This window comes from Lynx rufus, unplaced genomic scaffold, assembly GCF_022079265.1.
Source record: "Lynx rufus isolate CCGP_SWC_20201006 ecotype Redwood Valley unplaced genomic scaffold, mLynRuf1.p SCAF_11, whole genome shotgun sequence".
In the NCBI taxonomy this organism is placed as follows: domain Eukaryota; kingdom Metazoa; phylum Chordata; class Mammalia; order Carnivora; family Felidae; genus Lynx; species Lynx rufus.
In genome coordinates this window covers 54,945,561-54,969,569 of record NW_025814825.1, presented here as the reverse complement: position 1 = coordinate 54,969,569, position 24,009 = coordinate 54,945,561, and the positions used below count along the sequence as shown (strand labels likewise).

General features: G+C 41.9%; 1 protein-coding gene across 4 annotated transcripts in view; it reads left to right on the top strand.

The window, feature by feature from the left end:
• Positions 1-24,009, top strand: part of SHTN1 (shootin 1) — a 100,667-nt gene that overhangs the window by 15,418 nt on the left and 61,240 nt on the right. For all 4 annotated transcript variants that reach the window (XM_047073495.1, XM_047073497.1, XM_047073499.1 and 1 more), the window contains exons 3-5: positions 9,421-9,481; positions 16,952-17,046; positions 22,906-23,074. In XM_047073495.1, the coding sequence (XP_046929451.1) occupies positions 9,421-9,481; positions 16,952-17,046; positions 22,906-23,074 (325 nt within the window). The remainder of the gene's footprint in view (positions 1-9,420; positions 9,482-16,951; positions 17,047-22,905; positions 23,075-24,009) is intronic.

Here is a 24,009-nt window from a genome sequence, read left to right as displayed (position 1 = left end):
CATAAAACATGTTGTTTGTGGTTATTGAAGAAGATGGTCATCATGGCTGTAAATCATGAGACCTTGTCTTTAACATTTGAGAATAAGATAAGTAATGAAAATTGGCAAATGTTTGTAAACTTGTGGCCTATTTGAGGGTATTTATTGGGTTCTTAATCGTATTTAAAATTTTCACTCATACTAATTTGCTACCTGTATGATTGGCGGTATTAATAGTATGAACTCTAGTTCATATAAAAGCGGATTTTTAGATCATTATTTTTCACCTACTTTTAAGGCTCCTTTGCTCATTTGTAAATAAATCCTTGATGTTCTGTGACATCTTGAGTTTCTTCTCTTCCTTCCGTCTGGTGATTTAGGGAATGGTAGATGGGGGTGATGAAAATCTCTGTGACAGAAAGTGGTTGGTGCATGAATCTCTCATGTGGTAAGAAAGTTCCAGAAAAACAGTTCGACAAGATTCCTAATTCCAACACAATAACGACCAAAACTTGCAGATGTCCTGAGGATGCCGACAGGTGGGGAGCTTGTGCTTAGATCCTGGTTCCCTGAAGCCCTGTGATTTGGGGGTGGGGCCAGTGGCTGCTGCTTCGGCCACGTGGCTTGAGCATCTTTCCCCAAGAGACCCAACCATCTTCCAGCTGCGGGAGAAAGAGCCAAGAAGTTATCAGTCGAGCCTGTTTTATCAGTTGAGCCTCTTCTGTTGGCATTCCTGGCCCAGGAGGGGAAGAAGAAGACACATTGGACGGGTTCATTCAGGAGAACTCTTTGACTTAACCTAGAAGTTCTGAGGAGAGAAAGCAAACGAGTGTCTTCATGGGACAGAGAAGGAAGAATATAGAAGAAAATGAATAACACAAGAGGAGAAGAATAAGTTTTTTTTTTCTTCTCCTTTAATTGTTGCTTACATGTAGACCTAGCATTGCCCCCAAAATAGTAGATGTTCTGTAAACATCTGTTGGTGGTGGAGGTGATGGTTATTTCACGGAGAGCCACCTTCTGTGGTGAGGCTTCAAGTGAACCATCTGTTGCCCAAGTGGAATTATAGGTAATATTCATTTGGTAAAAGGATTATAAATTACTTTTGCCCTTTAACTATTTCTTTGTTTTTGTTAAACAATTTTTTTCAATGTTTATTTTTGAGAGAGGGAGAGACAGAGAGAGAGAGAGAGGGAGGCAGTGTGTGAGTGGGGGAGGGGCAGAGAGAGAGGGAGACACAGAATCTGAAACAGGCTCCAGGCTCTGAGCTGTCAGCACAGAGCCCGATGTGGGGCTCGAACTCACGAACTGTGAGATCATGATCTGAGCCGGAGTCAGACGCTTAACTGACCGAGCCACCCAGACGCCCCCACCCATTAACTATTTCCATATTTCTCTACACAGAGTGTGGCCCGATACTTTTGTAACATCTGTATGCATTACTGACCTTCTTCTGTTCTAATACTTTAAAAATAACTATTAACAGAAACAGGAAGAAAAAAATGGAAGCAGTATGGAACGCTGTGGTTGTGGGTAAAACAACATAGAGTGGTTTTAAGTTCATCGCGTTCTGTTCATCTTCTGGTAAAAGGCTAACAGGTTTATTATTGAAATTTTTTTTTCCAAAAAAGGGGGGCTGTATTACAAAGGAGGGAAGCATATAATAAAAGCCTTTTATGCAGCACAGAATGAGTAAAAGCAGCGTTAGTTCTGGTGGTGGTAAATGGAGAACACCATTTTCTCTGGCAAAGCACTTTCTTGTGCCTGCCTGAGTGAGCTTTGTCCCATCCCTATCCACAAATACACATGGCCATCCTTACCTAGCAGACCCAGAGCAGAGTTTAAAATTAGTCAAGGAGAGGAAATTAAAGTAAAACTCCTTTTGCCATATTTAATTTGACCCAGGGGAATTTTGCACAAGTGGAAGGGACCAAAAGAAACACATTGCAAGTTGTTTCTCCCTTCTTCGTGTCCACATCCAGTCTGTCTTTGTTGCTAGGTCACGAACCTTATCAATGAGAAGAGACAATGGGTGTGATTTTTTTGGGGTAAGATATTTTTATGCTCTGTTTGGAGTCTCCTGCAAGAGACGTCATGTCTCTTCAGAGCCGGCAGTTGCTTAAGCGGCTGTGTTTGTTGAGAAGCTACTATGGGCCATGCACACTCACTTGTCTTCCTCGTCCAATACTCCAGACAGCTCTGTGTCAGCTCCAGTGCAGAGAACAGACCCCGAGAGCTTGACAGAGTCTAGATTCCTATGTGGGTCTTCTGACCACAAATGTTCTTTTTGAAGCAGGTAAGCTTACGGGAGCTGATTGACTTTCTCCACCAAGGTCTTGGTTTTATTTGTAGTTCTTTGTTGTTAGCTCATGAATTTTCCACAGCCAGTTATCAGACTCCATACTTTTCTGGATCGTTTATCTCGACCATCGATAGGTCTGTATTTTTAAGTACAGTTTCAGTTTTTAAAAACTGAAAGTTAAATAGCGCGTGAATCGTAATGTCAGAAGACTCACGTGTGTGAGTGTGTGTGCATGTAGATTCTGGCACAGGTGTGCCAAGGGTAAGAGGAGAGACCTGGAGGGTCGAATGAGGGACACAGGAAGTGGACAAATAACTTGGATAAATTGTGCTGTGAATGCTTGGGGCCTGGGGGTGGGATGGGAAAAGGACGAAAAGATAAGGATCCTCCCCTCATCCGTGTGACAAACTCTTACTAGCTCTTAATGCTTGGCTCACGTGTCCCTTATTTTTTTCAAAGTCTTCTCTAACTTTCTCCCAAGCAGAATTGTTTACTTCTTTATAACAAAATATCTGTGTGTATTTCTTATGTACTGATCACATTTTCTCAACCAAAACTATTATCAAAATATTCTAGAGTGTACAAGTAAGCTGTATGGGGTTGGGTTAAAGTGTAAAAAGGGTCCCAAACGTGCCTTTATGGAAAGGGTGCTACTTTCTCTAATTTTTTGGCCTAGTTGCTAAACGACATTGTCAACAGTATGTTAAAGAGCAAGAAAGCCTGTTACGTGGAAGTCCACGACCCTTCCAAATCTGTTTTTTTGAGGTATGGACAAATAGAAGATGATGTATTGTGGGATCAGTCAAATAAAATCTGGTCGTTTGCTCGGGAAGCAGGCACCACATTAGTCATTCTTCTAATGCTTCCACAGTCGAAGGGCATTCTCCTTATGACTCATTCAGGATCTTTGTCATAATTGTTTGGGGTTTTTTCCTATATGGGGGGGGGCGAAGCCTCACTGAGCTTTTAATGGAATAGCTTTCACATTTCTCAGGGTGGCGGGTGTGTGTGTGTGTGTGTGTGTGTGTGTGTGCGTAAAAAGAAGGAAATCTGTATAATAGAAGAATGTCTGCCTTTAAACAGTAAGTATTTATATTTAATATTGTGTCTTGAGATTGAGTTTTGAAATGAATAAATGTTTAAGTGGCTGATTAGAAGCCGTTTGGATGAGCTACTGTCACAGTGCATCAGGCGGCTCTGTCAGCTTGCCAGGAACAATGAATGAAAGGGAATGAGACAGACACTTTCCAAGACTTACGTTTCAAGAAGCCAGATATATGATACTGTTTGCATCTTGGCTCCCGTTTTCTATTGTTAGCATTTCTTTCTCTTGTGTAAATTTCAGAGGTGAAGGTCCCAAAGTATTTTATTAAAAAAAAATCAGTAAAGAAGCCACTTTAAAGAGCGAGATACGCATCCATTATGCTAACTGTTCATGCATAATACATCCACATACATGCAGTTTCTTTAGAACAGAGTGGCAAGTGGTTGTGCCAGAGAAAAAGTAATTACTTAGCAGTTTGAAAGTGAAAATGAGTCTCTTATTAACAGCAATCTATCCAGAAACAAAGAGCAAGGATCTCTGTTCTGAGGACATGTGTTTCCATCGAACACACAATACCTAGAATTTAGAGAATGCTGTAAGACAGCTTCAGGGGGCAGCTACTGCTTTATTGCCTGTGAAAATTGGAGGGAAAGAACTTTGAATTGGAAGAAAGAACGCCACCAAAAGAGAAGGAGGGTGAGGGGAATCCCATGTGAGGGGGAATGAGTTCAGTTACTGTGTTCTTTAAGGAGAAGCCCAGGCACGTTCTAGCCCAGCTTCCCCAGGTGGAAGACTCTCCCCACCGTTATCCAAGTTCATCACCAGAGATCCCAAAACAGGTAAATAGGCACCGTTCTGCTGCCGTGCGTGCTTCAACTTTTAAGTGTTGTAACTGGGCGTAAAAGGAGTGAAGTTCAAGAAAAATAAGTAAAAACGGTGGAGGGCTGCCTCCTTCTCAGATCTGGTGTTATAGCCTCTGCCATGTGTTCCCCTTGTACAGCGTTGGTCTCATTCTAGCAAGTGTTTTTATGAATTGCTTCTTTCTGGGTAGGTTGCAGGTTTCGTGAGAGCGTGCTGTCTGTTACGTGCCCCCCCCCCCGCCCCCCATTCCCCCCCGCGCTTAACACAGTGCCTGGCACGTGTGGGTGCTGTAGGAGTAATTTGTTCAGTGCTTGGAGGAAGGAAATGGAGGCATTCGCGATTACAGGAGATACCTGCTTAGAAGTCTCTTTCAGTCAACTAAGGTAGTTGTCTTGTGTGGATTGTCTACTTTGTTGATGTTGTGTGCGTGCAGTGTGTGTGCGCCCTTCTTGGGTCCCAGACGTGCCTTTCTGTCTAGGCTGGCAACCCTGCACTGCATTTGTGTACCATGGAGATAAACATGAATGTTTATGTGAGTGGAAGTTAGACACAATTCAGAATATTGGAACTTTTCTTGCCTCAAATATACACACAGCGACACGTAAAGAAAGCTTAGTGTCTCCCACAGTTCTCTGTATTTCTGCTGAGCCCCGTGAAGCAGATACTGTTGTATAAACAGTTGATGTGTGAGGGAGAAGGAAGGGAGGTGCCCGTTTTGGTGGGGGGAGGGAGGGATTGCCAGTTCACCCTGGAGAGACTTACCTCTGCGCATCATCCTGCCAAGTGCTTTGAAATGCTGGTTTCGTTTCAGAAGCCAGGTATCTGCCTGGATGAGGCTCAAGGAACATTCGTGGAACAGAGCCAGGCCTTCGCACATTGAGGCCAGGGCCTCTAATATTCAAAACCAGCAAGGCCAACCTCTGGCTAATTCACCACTTCATAAAGAGCCAATATAGAGACTCTAGAATCGACCTCATGTCATCCAGCTAGCTTAACACAGTCAGCCCTCGTGCTGCTGGGTTCTACCCCAGCCGCCGGCTATACAGAGAGTCGTTGGGCATCATAATGAAGTGACGTGGGCCCAGGAACATCTGTTGCTATTGCAAACTCTCCATGAGCAATTCTCACACAAAAAGAAACAGTTTCTACAAATGCTGCAGCTGTGTGGGCAGGGTAGAGGAAGGGGTAGGGTGGGTGAGGGGCTTCTGCAGGACATAAAGACGCAACATTCTCCCAAAAAGGCCCAGAATCCTTGCTAACTTCCCTCTGTGGGTAGAATGAGAGAAAGGTTACAAGGTATTTTTGGGGGTTCACCTAAAATGATAAAATAAGTGGATATTTGGATTTCTGCTTAAGTAAAGGGGTACGTCCTTCATATTTTGTTCAGCTCTGGTTTGGAGTAAGTCAGCTGCATTTGCCGCATGTGTAGATTCCCCCTCCCCCTGCAACACACACCCCTTTCAGTATCCATAGCAGATGGTAAATTCTGTGGCTGCCAGTTCTATCATAATGCGGTTGCAGAAAATAGAAAGCAAAGCCACACGAAGACCCCTGCTAGAATACAGCTGGGTTTGGGAGACGCTTCTGAATCCTCTGGTGATGCCTGTAGGGGTCGTGTTAAAAACATATGGCCGGATGGTAGAAACCGGTTCCTGGCACGTTAGAGTAAGACTGTGATACTGAGACCTGTTATTAACCAAAGCCTGTCTACCTGGGCCTTATGAGCGGAGAGCATGGGCATAAAGCTTTACTTCTGGGGAAAGGGTATAAGCCCACCTAAAATTGTCATGTGTGGTTCATGACCAGTAAATGGTACCTGCATGGGTGGTTTGTGTGTGATGTCTGTCGGTGGTCTTTTTCAAATCCCAGTAGGCAGAATGCTATCGTGTTTAATGTTCATATCTCAGTGAAAACCCTGGTTTTTTATTTTTTTTTAAACGTTTATTTATTTTTGAGACAGAGAGACAGAGCATGAACGGGGGAGGGTCAGAGAGAGAGAGAGACACAGAATCCAAAACAGGCTCCAGGCTCTGAGCCGTCAGCACAGAGCCCGACGCGGGGCTCGAACTCATGGACCGCGAGATCATGACCTGAGCTGAAGTTGGCTGCTTAACCGACTGAGCCACCCAGGCGCCCCAACCCTGGTTTTTGTTTTAGGGAAGAATTAAATTCACCTTGATTCTTTCAGGTGGAGCTTGGAGAGGGATATAGAAGAATCCAAGTGGTATTAAGTCAGGGACAGCACGCCCAAGTGCCAAATCTTAGATGAAGACGGTTTTTCACAGGGCATGTTATACCTTTCAGAAATGTCAGATTAAGAAACATGAAGTTAACTCGAAAGAAAGCATCAGATCTATTTCACTTGGCAATCATAACTCAGGCATGTAAGTCTAGTCAGAAATTATGTTTTGCTTATGCTCATTTAGACTAAACTGTGAGTTGTTGGAGGTGGGTGTGCCGACTGGCAGGGTGGCGGGGTAGTTCCACAGAAACAGAAGCCTCATTCTAGAAAACAAGAAGAACATTCCTGAAACAGCTGGCTAGCTAAGTGTTCCGTCCCTTTGGGGAAAGATCTAACAAAGCTTATTTGAGAATCCAGAACTCTAGTGTTTAGAATTGTAAACACCAAAATGAATGAATGAATGAATGAATGAATGAATGCAGTTTATCTGTTAAGTTGTAACTTGAAACTCAATTAGACGGCATTACTTCCCCTCCCACAGAGGAGAAATTCCTCAAGAAGACCTTAATGAAAGAATATGCCTTCTCCTCAAGGAAATGGTCTGGGCTGATCCCTCTTCGGGAGGGTGTAAGTCAGGATTTAGTAAACAGCCTTGCTGAGTTAGCACCAGTGCCTCTTCCGTGTACTCTTGCCAGAATGGATTTTCCCCAAATGAATGGACATAGGTTTTTTGGTTTTGGTTTTTTTTTTTTTCAAGTTTCAGTTCCTGAGACATTAAAGGGGAAGGCTGACCTGTTTATGTCTTAATTTTTTTTAACTAAGAAAAATATTTTAAAAGCACAGAAAAGGGCAGATATTGATGTAACAAATATGGCCCTCACAGAATTAAATGTTGTTGTTGTTTTTTTTTTAACTAAAAAAGAATGCTGCAGGTAAAATCGAAGGTCCCCCATGTCGCTCTGCCCTGGGCCCCTTCCCCTCCTTGTTTTAAGAGCCAGCTGCCATGATAAATTGTGTACGTGTCCTTTTATTATGTGTTTTTATATGTTTTATATATGCCATATGTATTGTGAAATGTACATTTATAGTATACTATAGCATAGTATATAAAGTGATTTTATTCGCTTAAGGTATACTTTGGTATATGTGCATCAAGTCTTTTTTTTTTTTTTTTTTTCTTTTGTGCACCGAGTCCTTTTATTCGCCATTATGGCTTTTGCGGTATATGTTGACACAGAGCTTACGTGCATTTGCTGTCACTGGTGTCTAGTGTGTTATGTGAAAACACCATGATTTATTGTTATTACAAATGTCGCACATGTATGTACAGATCGGCTTGTACTAGAGATTCCAGTAACAGAATCTAGAAGTGGAATTTCAGGGGCGCCTGGCTGGCTCAGTCAGAAGAGCATGCGACTCTTGACCTCGGGGTTGTGCGTTCGAGCCCCACGTTGGGTGTAGAGATTACTTGCCAATAAAGTCTTTAAAGAAAAAGTGGAATTGCCGAGCCACAGGGTACGTGCATTTTCAGTTTTGGTAGTTTGTGATGCCAGTTGGCACTCCCACCAGCAGCGTGTGAGGGTTTTCTAACTCCCGAGAGCAAACTTTTTCCGTTTTTGCCAGTCTGATGGATGAGACTATCTCACTGTCTTTGTTTGGGTTTTCCAGATTATCAGTGGCATCATGACGTTTTAACCATTGTAAATTGAAATGGAAAATATCCAAAGGCATGAAATCCCAATATGTTTATCTGGCACGGTAGGATTCAAATATAATTTAAAGTTGTGCTTTATTCACATGACCCTCTGGTAATGGTATTAGAGTAGTCCCAGAAAATTCAGAAATTAATTCTCACTCTAATAGTGAAAAATAACTTTTTAAAGTTTTAGACACCTACGATGAAAATCTTTCTGAAATGTGTTATACTTAACCCGGTTTGTGAAACTCGCGGGTAAGTCGCATCAGTCCTCATAATGAACGAGAGGCTTTTATAGCATTGATACCTTCAGGGCTTGTAAAACTAAGGGATGTTTGTTTCTATACCAGACACACTGGAAGGTCCTCATGCTTTAAAAGTTATTTTTGCCTTTTAAGGTCTTACTCCTCCTAGTCTTTTCAGTGAGTCCTCCCACCTTTTAAAACTAAAAATTTGTTGGGGCACCTGAGTGGCACAGTTGGTTGAGTATTAAGTCTCTTGATTTCGGTTCAGTTCACGATCCCAGGGTCGTGGGATCAAGCCCCACTCTCTCTCTCTCTCCCTCCCTCTGCCCCTCTCCCCAGCTTGTACTCGCTCTCTTTCTCTAAAAACCAAAACAAAAAAACCCCCACAAAAAAACCCTAAAAAATAGTTTGTCAATGATACATGCTTATTGTGGAATATTTTGTCTTCTCTTATTTTAATTTGCTACCTTCTCTGTAGAATTCTGAGGGTGCAAGGATATCTTTTTCCCTGAGTGAAGGCTTCAAGGGACGCAGGGCAGCAGTTTGTGTTCAAGTGTCGTCACTTCCGGTTGTGCGCAGGTGTTCTGAATAGTTCTGGAGAGATCGTTCCTATCCAGTTTCAGGGAATCTGAGCTGCAGATGTGGGGGGTGTTCACTGTATTAGCCAAATACCCACTTAAAAAGAGGCACATATATTCTCTTAAAAGAGTGATTTGAACTCAAGGATGTTAAATGGGTCCGTTCCTGAGGAGATAACGAGCAGGAGGATGACTCATTATCTTAGAAGGTCCAAGGAAAGTGGCCAGATACAAATGGTACAAACACCATGCGATTGAGTAGAATAAGTACCATGTGACCATGAATGCTTCTTAAAGGTTTTAAATTTTCGTTTTCTTCTCATGAAATTGTTACTGTTTGTAAGTTTGCTCTTTTTTGCCTTCCCAAGCTTATGATAAAAATTTAACGTTTCTGTGTTTTCTCATTTCAGTGCGACAAAATTAGGCAAGCTTATGGTAAAAACTTAACATTTCCGTGCTTTCTCATTTCAGTGCAACAAAATTAGGCAAGCTTATGATAAAAATTTAACGTTTCCGTGTTTTCTCATTTCAGTGCGACAAAATTAGGCAAGAACGAGATGAAGCTGTTAAAAAACTGGAGGAATTTCAGAAAAGTATGTAAGCCTTTCATTGGAATTATTGTAAACACACCCCAACTGTGTTTTGGGATTATGTGGGTAGGCACGGCCCCTGTGTTTAGTTGCCGCTGCATTGAGTATCCAAGAAAGCAAGAATTGTCCTCCCATTTGCCCCCCACCCCCCACAATGTCCTGGCATTACTGTAATTTTCAAACAAATGCAATGAGCATTATTGTTTTATGAGTATGTTATTATAAAAGACAGTTTGCCCTTGTTATGAAAAAATTTTACTATGTAGAACAGTCGAAGGAGAACAAAAATTACTTGTTATCTTGACTGTGAGAAAAGGCGGCGTTAGTGTTTTATAGTCTTTCTTTCTTGGTCTTTTGTCTGTAGGCAATATGTGTGTCCACAAAAAGCAAAGCCATGCTTTGCATTTAGTTTTGCAGACTGCTCTTTTCAGGAAACGGTGTATTTTTTGCGTGTCAGTAGAGATGTATATTTGTTTTAATTTGTTTTTATGTTAATTTGTGTTAGTATTTGTTTTAATTGCTGTCCATCTTACTCTCTTATAGGATCGTACCATAATTTATTTAAACATTTTTTTTCAATGATAGATGATGGATTCTTTTGGAGTTTTAGATATCCTAAATAATGCCATGTCAAGTATTCTTACACATCTTTAGAGTGGTCTGATTTGTCTCTTACCTTAATTCATAGAAAAGGAATTCTAGTTCACAGAACTTACACATTTTTTTAAAGAGTTTCCATGTTTGAAATGGCCCCGTCTCACCAGGGAAAGTCATATGCCCATAAAAGCTGTAATAATCTAAATTTCTGCTATGGTCTTATTTTTGTATGTGATCCAAATCTGTTATTTAAATTTTTTTTTAAACATTTATTTATTATTGAGAGACAGACACAGAGTGTGAGCAGGGGAGGGACAGAGTGAGGGGGAGACACAGAACCTGAAGCAGGAGCCAGGCTCTGAGCTGTCGGCACAGAGCCCGACGCAGGGCTCAAACCCACAGCCCTCGAGATCATGACCTGGGCTGAAGTCGGATGCTTAACCGACTGAGTCACTCAGGCGCCCTTATCCAAATCTGTTATTACCTTATCCCCTAAGATAGAATATATCTGGTCACACTCAGAAGGAGCAGAAGGAAATATGTCATGGGAAGAGGACCAGACCTTAGCAGGAAAAGTGACCCTCTCCCTTGGAAGCAAGATCCTTCCCATCTTTCTGCAGATGCTGCATTAGGCTGTTTGATTGTATCATAAAATGTTGACTGGGTAACTACACAACAAAACAGTTTTCTCTTGTTGAAGGTTAAACAGCCATAAAAATGCAGCATTATCGTTAATTTCAATAGCCAGTTTATGTTTATTTCAAGGGTCTGGCTGTAACCAAATCTCAGGGGAATATTGTTGATGTTACCTATCTTTGGAGGCCAGTACGCACAAATAAGACAGAAATATGTCTTATTTGTGAATGTGTGAATTGCAATGGGTGTAGGACTTTCTTCTTCCCTGATGCAGAATTAATGGGATGTTCTAACACCAAGTCACACCGAAAGGGTTATGCCATGGGCATGGTTACCAATTCATGTTCTCGAATCAACTCTTGATGGTGGATTGGCATGCTGTGTGTAGCAGGAATAATTCAAGTTCTTATGGTTGGACTTACCATAAAATGCTTTGGTGGGGTAGGTAGTAAGCATTTTGCCTCTTGTGTTATGCACACGTGGAAGGGGCTTCCCCCCAAATCAGCCTACCTTTAGAGTAACACATAAACTGCTCTCATCTACTTCTTTTTCCCTCTGTCTTTGTCTCTTTTCTCTAAATACCTTTGATAGTTTTAAAAATTCACACTTTTCCCTACGAGCACCTCAAAGCCTGAAAGAATCAATTGAAAGGTTAGTACAACAATCTTTATTGCTGTCTTCATTTAATTTTTCACTTTTGAGTCAGCTCAACCTTAAAGCTTGGATGACAGGAAAACACAGTGCTGACTCTTGACTCGTCTCAAAAGAACAGGAAATGGGGATGAAGAAAACTTTGAATCTTTGTTAAAACATTACCACGGTGGTCGATGACCTTTGAACCGAGGGTGGAAGTTCAGGTTTGGAAGGGAATGCCTCAGTTACCACCCGTAAAAAGCGCCCTTTGGTGTCAATCCACCTAGCCCTGAACGATTTCCGCATTCATAAGATTGGGATAAATGATCCTGCCTCACAGGCTGTTCAAGGAATAAATGAGATACTTCATGTAAAAAGTGCTGAATGCATTGCCTGGCATTAGAGTTCAAGGACTCAGTAAATATTAGCTGCTGCTGCCAGCATCTCATTCACTGCCCCGGCCAGAGTGCCCTTCAGTGTTGAGAGGACAGGAGTTCACGATTTCATTTTCGGACACTGATCTTGACATTTGGACAGCTCCCAGGGAAAGTTTCTTTGGGTGCTAAGCAGAAATCTGCCTGCCTATAACGTTTACCTGCTAAACCTCGTTCTCCAAGTGCAGGAAGAGAGCAGCTGAACCAGGTTTAGGAGGAGCTCTGTTCCACAGGAGGGCTCTACCGTCCCAGCTCAGCGTGCTCTTTCTAGCAGGTTTTGCCCAGATTTCCGTGCAGCTCTTCCTGAGCCTTCCTCCTGTCTTCCTGCATGAGGAGCATCACTGCCTAGCAAAGCCATGTTCCCTACGAAGGCAGATTCCTGTGCAAGGAGAAGTAAGTAAGGTCTTTGATGCCCTCCAGCCAGAACCTGAGAGACTTTGCTCTGTGTTAGGGCACACCCGTTTTCCTGCACACCTGCCGGCTTTCGTCACTGTTTGCACACTATGTGAAGACCTTGCAGGTAACCTGATGTTGCAGGAGAACTTGTGGTACGTTCATCACATCTGCTTGGGAGACACCCTGCATCTGAGTATTGCTGACAGTTGGCTGGATGGAGAGGAGTTTTGCTCAGGGTGGCACCATTGGTGGCGTCCCCTTTGTTAATTTTTTTTTTAAGTTTATTTATTCTCGAGTGAGAGAGAGACAAAGCCTGAGCAGGGGAGGGGCAGGGAGAGAGGAAGACACAGAATCCGAAGCAGGCTCCAGGCTCTGAGCTGTCGGCACAGAGCCCTATGTGGGGCTCAAATCCCTGAACTGTGAGATTGTAACCTAAGCCAAAGTCGTACGCTCAACCGACCGAGCCACCCAGGCACCCCCCGCCCCCAAAGTTTTTTAATTTTAATGTTTAGTTTTGAGAGAGAGAGAGAGAGAGAGAGAGAGAGAGACGTTGAGTGGGAGAGGGGCAGAGAGAGAGGAAGACACAGAATCCGAAGCAGGCTCCAGGCTCTGAGCTGTCAGCACAGAGCCCGACGGGGAGCTCCAACCCACGAACCGTGAGATCATGACCTGAGCCGAAGTTGGACACTTAACTGGACTGAGCCACCCAGGCGCCCCTGGTGGTATCACCTTTGAATACAACAAGTTAGAAAGAGACATGGAGAAATGGGAGTCGCCTAGAAATTGGTTTGGCTGGGCCTGACCGGTTAGAACTCTGTAATTTGACATCTGTTACTCGACTTTTTGGGCTTCAGTGTTCTCAAATACAAAACTTGCGATAGTACGTGCCTCCTAAGACTGTTGTGAGAATTCACGACAGAACACATGTAAAGGGTGTGGAACAGGCTGGACACGTAGTTGGCCCGATAAATGGTGATGGTGGTTGTGTCCTGAGCAGTTCTGTTCTAGAGAGAACGTTCTTGTAAAAGGGTGTTCACAGATGAACGTAGGCCTGATCTGTTTTCTCAGTCGTTGAGACAAACACAAACCTGGTAACCTAGTTGATACCTAGTATCATGCTAGGTGCAAGGGAGTCCCACGTGAGCAAAGAAAAATTCCTGCTCTCATGCTCACGGTTAATAAAAGACGAAAGCAGGGGCACCTGGGTGGCTCAGTCTGTTGAACGTCCGGCTTCGGCTCAGGTCATGATCTTGCAGTTTGTGAGTTTGAGCCCCGCGTCGGGCTCTGTGCTGACAGCTCAGAGCCTGGAACCTGTTTCGGATTCTGTGTCTCCCTCTCTCTCTGCTCCTCCCCCGCTCGTGCTCTGTCTCTCTGTCTCTGTCTCTCTCTCTCTCAAAAAATAAAAATAAACCTTAAAAAAAAAAGACGAAAGCAAGTGACAAAGAAAGAAAAGCCCAGTTGCCCTACGGTGCGATGCGTTCTATGATGGCACGTATGTACATGTGCTTTGGGGTCACGAAGAGGAGAAACAAACTTGGCTAATTCAGCTCGACTGGCAGACGCAGCAGTCAACGTACTTTTAGGTTATGCTTCTTACTTCTCAGAGTCATTAAAAACAAGTGTAACTATGGAAAGTATCAAGCTTATGCAAAAGTGAGAAAATGGTATAACAAACCCCCATTTATGCAGTATACAGCTTCGACAGTTAACCAGCTGATGGCCAAGTTAATTTCATCTCTGTATCCATACCTCTGCTCTCACCAACCTCAGATTATGTTGAAACGCATTCTAGCCATCATCTCATTTTATTTGTAAATATTTCAGTATGTATTTCTAAAATACCTGGATTGGGCTTTCTTCTTTTTTAAAACCTTCATGTCATCCAAATTATAGACACTTTTAGGGGTCGTGGTCATGGTCTGTGGGTATTACGAGACAAGCCTGCGTTCAGCACCGTAAGGCAAATCACTGAACACCCAAAGGTTTTTAAAACTTTTGTCCTTTGGAAGGTGCAAATGAAATGATGTGTTACAGAAATATCTGTTTTGTGTCACGTAACCTGACTTTTGGTTTTAGAAATGAGGTCATGCTTTTCAAAGATATAATTGCCCTTTGAAGTATGTTCTCTTTTGAATCTGGAAAGTTGATAAGTACGTTTCTTTGCTACCTATTTAGCATAGGGATAATTTTTTAAACTAGAAATCAAAGCACTATTTCTGATTTCTACTGTTCCCTCTTAGAGGAAGAGATTAAAAAAAAAAACACACCTACCTGATGGAGTCTACTGTATGAGAATTGGAGAAAATGTGGGCTAGTGCTACCTATGTAAGTTTATCAAGTTAAATTACAGGGCAGATTTTTACAAAATGTTCAGAAAATAAGTTTTTTTTTTTCTTTTTGCTAGGCTTAAACCTGGCTATGGTGGAATGATTTTTCTCACTCTTCCAAGAGCAAGAATGTTGTTGAATAAAAAGTCAAATTCCTATGAAACATGCAGAGTGTTTATGTTTTTGTTATGATCATGGAAATACCAGATTGTGGGAGAAGAAGTCAAGTAGTTAAGGCTAAAAAATTCAAAGTAATATTTGATGTTGTAAAAATTGTGTAGGTTTCTTTTCTCTTTCCTTCACATTTTTGAAGAACCTACCTTGTAAACACAGTGATAAAATGCCAAGAATATTAGGATTTTAAGGAAATAATAGAGCCTATTATTTAAACTACAATATAAAAGGCAATTATATTGATGAAGAGCTACATGGGCTTTGTGTGTGTGAATAAACTTGGCCTGTGTTCAGCTTCTATTTGTTCTTCTGGCATAAACACATATTGTGTGTGATTCCAGTTTAATGGGGACCCGTTTGTATGCCAAGCAGCTGCATTTTAGGACCTATTGCGTGATTTCATAGCTCTCTGAAAATTGGTTCTATTCAGAACAAGAGATAGAATAGGAGGGGGGGGGGTGTGGAGGGGGGGGGCGCAGAGCCTCAACACACAATCATTTCTTTTCAATTGGAGCCAGAAAGGTTGATGACAACATGACCATTGTGTTATAATGATAAGACCACTAAGGCATCTGTACCTCTCATCAAGGCTTTCACACAACAGCAGATACAATTTAATTCACTGCTCTGTCAGCAGTGCTGATACCATTATGCCGTCTGTCTCCACAGTTATAATCACTGTCCTCTGAGAAATGCAGTTGAAATGATCTTGAGCAGTCAAAGAAACTCTCAATTAAGGCTGCCACTTCCAATGTGTCAGATTGTGTCTTATGCACTTGGTACAATTTTCACTTCCAATCCTGTTTATTTACAATGTCTACCAGTAATTACGCTTAACGTGTCATTTAGTGAGGGGGGCCCCTGCCAAGCCGATTGTTGGGTGCTGCCGTACCATTGAGTGGGAGTTTCTCGAAGTCAATGCCATCAGCAGCTTTTAGGCCCTGATGGGATGCAGTAGTAATGTTGATAATGCAAGTATCGTGCTCATCAAGTCATAATTAGATGCCACTCAAATGTGCCACTTGTAATAACAGTGTTGATTCATGTTTTTCTCGGTGACTGCAACTACTAATTAGTTAAGTGGTTTTTGGTTGGCCTGCATTTGCTGCAGATTATTATTACCCCTGAAAAAATGTCAAGGTTAGAGATGTTTCTGGCCATTTAGTCCTGCTTTATGAATCTGAATATTAACATAATAAGAACTTTGGACGGACTTAGGAAGTAATACATTTTTGTATTTAATTTGGAGAGAAATTTTTCCCCCCCTGAGTTTAATCATAATTGCAGGTTAATTAAGCTTAAATGAAGCAAAAGTAATCTCTCTTTGTGTTATGTGAGCCCAGTGCTTTTTGCCTAACTTTGTTGGGTTTCACATTTGGGTAGACTTAATTTTTCTTTCTTAAGCCAAACAAATGTCAATGAGTATACACCTCTACAGTTAAGTTTAAGATTCTGAGCGTTTTCTTGTAACTAGAAACATGGGCGAGAGGAATTGGCATGTCCCCTGGTCTTTCGAGTACGATTCAAGTTCTCAATTTTGTACCTGTAGATCTCCATTTATATAGAGCAGCTATTTAGAAAAAAAACCTCAAAATAACTATTTTTCAGGCATTGGTAAAGTACCGAATAAAATTCTGTTTTCTTCCGAATCTCCTAGCAGTCTGTGATGCAAGCAGCACCTGATTTCATCGTCCTATGGTGCATAAACCTTGTTGCTCTGCTCTTCTGCCTTGGAGTTTACTAAAAGTAACCACTTTGTCCCTGATAAAGACTGCTGTTACAGTACCGGCCATCACTAAGCTGCCACATGCGTTACTCCAGTTAAAGAGATCAATTGGAGGTTTATTTTTAAAAAATGTCTCTTTTGCTAGCTTTCCTTATTAGATCCACGTGTTCTGTCCTGTTACGCAAAGGAAATCACGTGTGCCACTTTTTATTTAGGAGAGACTCTGTCGTCCAAATTCGTGGACGTGTCGGGCTGCGTGCACAGGTACATGGGAACCAGACAATTAAAAAAACCTCCTAACTAGCTTTCCTAAAATGTGTGCACTGGCAGTAAAAGCCTCTTCCTTGTGTTCTTTTTTTCCCTTCCACATTCATATATTAGCTAAGATTTAATCAGGACAGCCTCTTCAACACTTTTTTTTTTTCCATGAGAGCTGAAGGTCTGGCTAGCTAAAGAATTGAAGTATTCTGAGTCATGGGACGAAATGTGTGGGCTTCTGGAATCACTGACTAATCTCTGAATGCTGAGACTTTTTTCCCCTCATTCCTAGTTTCTCACATGGTTATAGAGGAAGTCAATTTTATGCAGAACCATCTTGAAATAGAGAAGACCTGTCGAGAAAGCGCCGAAGCTTTGGCAACAAAGGTGAGACTCTTTAAAGAAGGGAATTCTACTTGAGCTTTTTAATTTCAACGTGCTTTTCTGAAGAGTGGCCTCTGCCCTTTTCTGCCCCTCTGGTTTTCTAATCCGTTGTCTCCACTCTGACGATGAGGACAGTGTTATAAGTTCTCAGACTCCTGGAAGCGGCTTATGGAAATATCTTACTGCATAGGTTATTTGGACTGCAACAGGGGGCATTTCTTTATATGCATTTCAGCATTTGTGCTTTTTTGCCTGTGAAAAATGGCCCCAGAGGAGTTCTTCCAGCTGGACTTCCTAGATGTCTGTGCACTGGGTGAAAATGTTAACCAGGTTTAAAAGTAACCTGGTGGGACGTAAAGGATCAGTGAGTGTTTCGTGTTTGATGTAGATGAAAAAGTCAGCCTCCAGCCCTATATTTCAGGTGATTATTTGTGAAAGCAGAGTGAGGGCATATGCTAAAGGTGACCTCCAGTGCTCTGCTGATTGCTTCTCGCTGATGAATTTACCAAGAGTGTAATTTTCTATATTCTGTCTCATCAGAAGTACATTATTATTAAAGAACGTTTTTATCTCCGTCTTACGTATTTTGGATTGAGTAAAATGCATCTGAACCACTTCATCAGGAAATGGATGACAGCAATTTTTAGCCAAATATCATTAGTAATTGCCGGTTGTGTGTCTTTCCCCTCTTCCCCATCAGGTGCCTCCAAAGTGTGTCTTTGGATGTGACTGAAATTCTGCAAATCAGTCCATCAGTCCGTCTGTATATGTCTCTATTTAATTTGTATGCATTAGCAGTGTGCTTGCTAGAGGTGTTTGCTTAATTGTTTGCGTGATGACACTACGTTGGGATTCACAAGATAATGCAGCCAGAGCCTCAGAATATAAATGATGTGCATGCAACTTCCCTTCTGTTATTTGTGTCTGAAGAATACGTAGCAGCGCGGGCCTTCACTTTCAAAACGATGATGATGTGAGCGCTCTCCCCCCGCTGCATCCGTGCTACACGTCGCTAAGTGTTCACTGGTCCACAAAACTGCGAATTCTCTTCTCAAGTCCTGAGGGTCTTCTTTTGGAACAAGTAGAAAAATGTAGTCGGAGCACACTAGCTGCTCCGAATTTGCAGTGGCTGAGGATGGTCTCTGTGTTTCCTCTTGCTATTCATAAGTGCCTAAGTATTCCTGTTGCCAATAGGACACGTGGAACGAAAAGGCTTGACTGACTCTCAGGATGGGCAGACTTCACGGAGAGCAGCAGTTTGGGAGGCGGTATATACAGGTTTCATTCCCACTTATGTCATTTTGGGCATATGTGACTGACTTTGGGCAGGTTAGTTCTGGTTCCTGGACTGCTGTAGTCTCCTTTTAAATGACAGGATAGACTAGAGTGAGGACTGAAGGGAGAATGGGGAGGACTTTTCTTTTTTTCGTGATGCACTTTACTCATGGGTCTGTACAGGCCCCTTTATTTTTTTTTGTTTTTATTTTTTTAAGCTTATTTATTTATTTTGAGAGAGAGGAAGAGAGAACATGAGCAGGGGAGGGGCAGAGAGAGGGAGGGAGAGAGAAACCCAAGCAGGCTCCTCACTGTCGACGTGGAACCCGACTCAGGGCTCGAACCCACAAACCGCGAGATTGTGACCTGAGCCGAAATCAGGAGTTGGTCACTTAACCCCCTGAGCCACCCAGGTGCCCCTGTATAGGTCCCTTTAAAGAAAGATTTGATTCCTGCCTTTCTGTTTTTAACTAACAGGTGACTTTGAGCAAGAGAATGCACCTCTCTGAGCTATGGTTGTCTTAAGTGTCAGGGTAGACCAGTGTTGATTTCTTAAGAATACCCTACACCCACTGGTGGCCATGTGTGGGCTGAGAAAGCTGCCATGTGACTGTTATGGTCATCCGTGGTTATGAACCACCGTGTTGCTAATCTCAAAGGTCAGTTTTGTAATTTAGTCTTGACCATGGGACCCTTCCCTCTGCCGTTTGTCCTCTGTTCTTTATGAAGTCTTTTGAAAATGGACATACGGTTTGCTTTTGAGGATACAGTGTGACCTTATGGGACTTAGAATAAAAACACAAGTCAACAAAACCTATAGATGTGCTCATTGGATCTGGAAGATCCTACAGCTTTGAATGCAAAGTTTGGAAGCTTCTCTATATGTATGATCAATAAACCACACGTCCTGATTTAGATATCCCAATTGTCATTTTTGAAGGTAGGGTCCATTTTTAAAGCAGCAAAGTTTCTGCAAATTTATTCTTATTTTCCTGAATCTTTGCTTTCAAATTAGTGACAAATGGGATGTTTAGTTCTTAAGGTGCAATTTGCATAATGTTCTTAAAAGCAAGGGTGGGTACTTTGCTAAAATGTGTAGGTTAACCTGATAAATGTGGACCAGTTATTTAAACCATGTGGTCCAAATCTGTTTAACTTGCTTACTTTGTATCTTTAAATATTCATTATGCTGCACCCAATATGAAAACTACTTAAATTTGAATGTACTAGAGGATTCTGTTACTGTAGGGTTATAGAAGATTTAGTTTTGCTTTGTGACTTAGAATGGTTCCAAAAAACAGCATGCCGTTAACATATATAACTTGATGAATAATAACTTCGGTGAAATTGCATAGCCAAAATTTGTGAATTCAGAGTTTCCAAAAATACCCAGTTAGCACGGTCATGAGATCTTTATGTACATAAATCTTACATTTCTTCTTCCAAAACATGAGAATGATGTTTTAGAGAAGACTTTTGAAATTTTCTAGGTGGCTTTTTTGTTTTTTTTCTATTTTTTGTGACTAGGCTCCATGCCCAACGTGCTGTTTGAACTCATGACCCTGAGATCAAGAGTCCATGCTTTACCTACTGAGCCAGCCAGGCACCCAGTGTGTGGCTTTCTTCTTGAGTTAGTAACTTTGTTAAATAGAGTAGTAAGGCCAGCGAAGGCTGGTGGATTTTTAGTGCCTGACTTGATAGAGAGAGGCATTAAACTCTTTTGAGGGTAGGACTGTTAACTATCAGGTTATTATTATTGTGATGGTGGCCCTGGAGCTGACGTATTAAGCACCAGATGGCAAAAATTAGCATTTTTGTGCTTTCGTGAGTATCCTGGAGGAAGAAAAAATTGCATGGATCATGGATGTATATCTTGGTTGAAGAAAACGAGCTGATAGACTATTTCCAAAGAAAAATCAGATGCACAAACTGAACTTCTTTTGTAAGAATGAGTAGCAAACACTGAATTTTTACTGCATGTCAGTCACTGTGTTAAATACTTTATATGTAATATCTCCTTCAATCTTCACATTATGGAGTAGAAGCTATTTTTCTCCTTAGTTCGCTGATGAGGAAACTGTCACCCTGAAAGATGAGGTTATTCTAGAGGCAGAAACATTTGATTACAGAGCAGGATTCTTGACTCTGCTGATTTTATAGAAATGTATAATAACACATTGCCTTTCTCTGTATCAAAGATTCTTAGTATTGACGTACATTAGAGTGACCCGAGGACTCAGAGAAAGTACTGTGCTGGGTTCCACTCCCAGAGGTTTGGGTCTGTTGCAAGCCTGTGCAGTGAGAGTTTTTAAAAGCTCTCTAGAGATGTTAATGTGCAGAGCTGGAAACCATTAGTTTAAGTGGTAGGAGGCAGAATTACAAATGAAGGCTTGAGGGTTTTTTTCACCTTTTCCTTAAATTGTTATTTCCTCCTAACGTTCAGAAAAGATGGTGTTGTCCGGGAATTGACCATGATCCTTGAGCACAGCGTAGGTCTACTCGGTAGCATTCATGGTTCAGAGAACCCACAGCAGTCTTCACTTGAATGTTTCATCTGAAGTGAGAGAGGCTGAGAGGGAGGACGGGCTCCCATCCAGTTCTTGATCCTGTAATGTATCTTGGGGAGCTAGAAGCCCGAACTGTGGGCTGGGGACAGGGAAGAAAAGGACAGTGTCAGATTCCCTGAATAGAACTCACTGGGCTTCCCAGGGAGAATCTGCAGAAGGGTTCATAGCCATTTCTGATGGATTGATTCTTCCTGACTCCCCAGAGAGGTCAGGGAAGCCTCTTGTGCTCCAGACCAGGCTACTTAAGATACATTTAGATTCAATGTTATTGGGGTGAGAATCAGATCTCCCAGTTTGAAATGGTCTGGGCTTTTCCCTGACGAGTCCTAATTACCACAAATGAAGGGCCAAAGCCTGACAAGTAAGTACGAGCACAGCTTACTCTGATATAAGGTGTTTAGTGGAGAAGGGGAGTTAGCTTTGCATTGAACTAGGTCTCTGTATTAATTTCCAGTGTCAGTTACGAAATTCACAACTTGTCGTGTTGGTCATTGGCCCTTAGTGAAAGAAACATGGTTTCATGTCTAAATGTTCGTGTGTTCAGAGAAGACCTTTTATTTTGCAGTCTTGAGAAGAGAAAACATGAGAAAACCGTATTTTCCTTCTGTGGACTTTGGACCCAGGTTTAGTCTTTTTTTTTTTCTTTTTAATGTTTATTTTTGAGAGAGAGAGCGTGCTCGCACATGCAAGTGGGGGGGAGAGACAGAGAGGGAGACAGAGGATCCGACGTGCCCCATGCCGTGCTCAGACGCACGAATCCTGAGATCTGACTGGAGCCGAAGTAGGAGGCTTAACTGACTGAGCCACCCGGGCGCCTCCCCTCCTCCAAGTTTACTCTTTGTGTGTGCTTTGTACCGATATTCATATGGACATAAACATGAACCAAAGAAGGCAATGATAATTGAGCAACTGAAACTAAAAAGCAATTAATGTCTGCAAAAGGAATAACAAATACATTAATGAATTAGGATTTCTTTTCTTTGCTGTGAATTGGAACTCTTTATAGAGATAGTAGAAACATATCTTGCGCTTTCTTCCATTGTGTATTATTAGAACTCTAGATGGAAACACGTCTTGAACTGGCTTAAGAAAAGTAGGAATTTGTTAGTGAGGGATATTGGAGAATCCCACAGAATCTATGAGCTAGGAGAGTATTTCAGGAATGGACTGGAGCCCTGTGGGAAACCCATCTGCATTATTTTCCTCTGCCTGTCTCTACACATCAGCTCCGTTTTTGGCTTTGCTATGGACTCCCTTCCTCTATTCCTCAATTCAGAGTTGGAATGTGGGTGCCAATAGTTTCTGTACATGCAGACGTGTGGAAGGAAACTCCTCTCCGTGTTCCAGCCTCCAGATTTCTGGAGAACGGATCCATCTGACCAAGCTTGGCCTCGTGTGCCTAATCTGTGGACTGATTAGCTGTGGCCAAAGGGATAGGGTGTGCTCTGGGGGAACATGGTTGTTCCCGTAGCAATCCTGCCGAACAGTGAAGAAGAGTGTAGCAGTGTCCAGAGAAGAGAGAGGGCTGAGCTAACAAACATTTACAGGGCATGCATAGCAGCAAAGAAAACATTTTTTTGAAACAAAATGCCTTAATTAAATTGAAATAAATTGAAATTTGATTTAATCCAGACCGGTATTTTATCTTAATTCTTCTTATATCATCTGTTATAACTAGCATTTTCCCGTGCTGCTGGCTGTAATCCAGGCATCAGGTCTTACTTAACGTAACAAAGTCTATACTGATGTTTTTTTATTTTAAGTTCTCTTATATTATCAGTTATAGCTAGGATTTTCCCAGGCTGCTGGCAGTCATCCAGGCATCAGGCCTTACTTTAATAAGTTTAATATTAAAAAAGTGTAAATAAAACCTTACTTAATGAATCTTCTAATTGTTAGTTCACGCTGTGAATGTTGATGAATATGGAAGACAGAAATACACTTAATCTGTCTATTGTTTAAAAATCCAAGACACTCATTTGACTGCTGTTAAAATAACTGTTTTTATATTTTGCCTCAGCTAAATAAAGAAAATAAAACATTGAAAAGAATCAGCATGTTGTACATGGCCAAGCTGGGACCAGATGTAATAACTGAAGAGATCAACATCGATGACGAAGATGCCAGCACAGATCCAGAGGGTGCCGCGGAGACTTGCGTCTCCATCCAGTGTCAGAAGCAGATCAAAGGTGGTATTCTTGGCTCAGTCACCGAGCATATTTTTGATAATGTTTCTCAGCCCTGGTTGTACATTGGAATCACTGGAGAACTTTAGAACTTGGGTTCTGCTTCAAGACATTTCTGATTTAAATGTTCCAGGGAGTAGCCTGGTTTGAGAATCACGACAGGACGTGACATTGGTGTGTTACGACTTTCTTGTTTGGGATTAGGCGCTTTTGAAAGTACTGTCTTGATAGAAACAGCTAGTCTGTAAAACTGCTTAAAAACATGGACTATAGTTAAGATATTTTTGTTAAGTGAAAGAAAGAATGGGGCCACCTGGGTGGCTCAGTCACTTAAGCGTCCAATTCTTGACTTTGGCTCGTCACAATCCCAGGGTTGTGAGATCAAGCACCACATCAGGCTCTGCACTGAGCCCGAGCGTAGAACCTGCTTAGGATTCTCTCTCCCCGTGTTCCTCTCCCGCACTCACGTACATTCTCTCTAAAATAAAATTTAAAAAATATGCCTTAATTTTATCCATGATTATATATACACATAATTATATGTACACGTTGTGTATGTTAATGATATAGGAAGGCCGTCTGGGGCTCAGTGGCTTCTGGGGCATTTTGGCCTTCGGCGCATGTCAAAAGCAATACTCGTTAGTTTCTCGGGCAGATAAAACTTCAGTTGCAAGTATGAAGGAAAAAGTAAGAAGAAAGCCATCCTTACCTGACCCTCCACCCCCTTAATCTAAGACAGAATAATATTGATATGGTTGGAGAAGGAGAAGAAATGTCTAGGATTTTCTTTTGTTCCTAGTTTTCCCTTCTGTTAGGTCTTGGATGATCTGGTCTCTTGTTCTTCCTTCAGGATTAGCCACCCAGTGGAGACCGTGATTTTGAAATAAGTGTCTGAGAACTCCTTCAAGCTGGGTTCATGTAAAAGTTTGATTCCATTT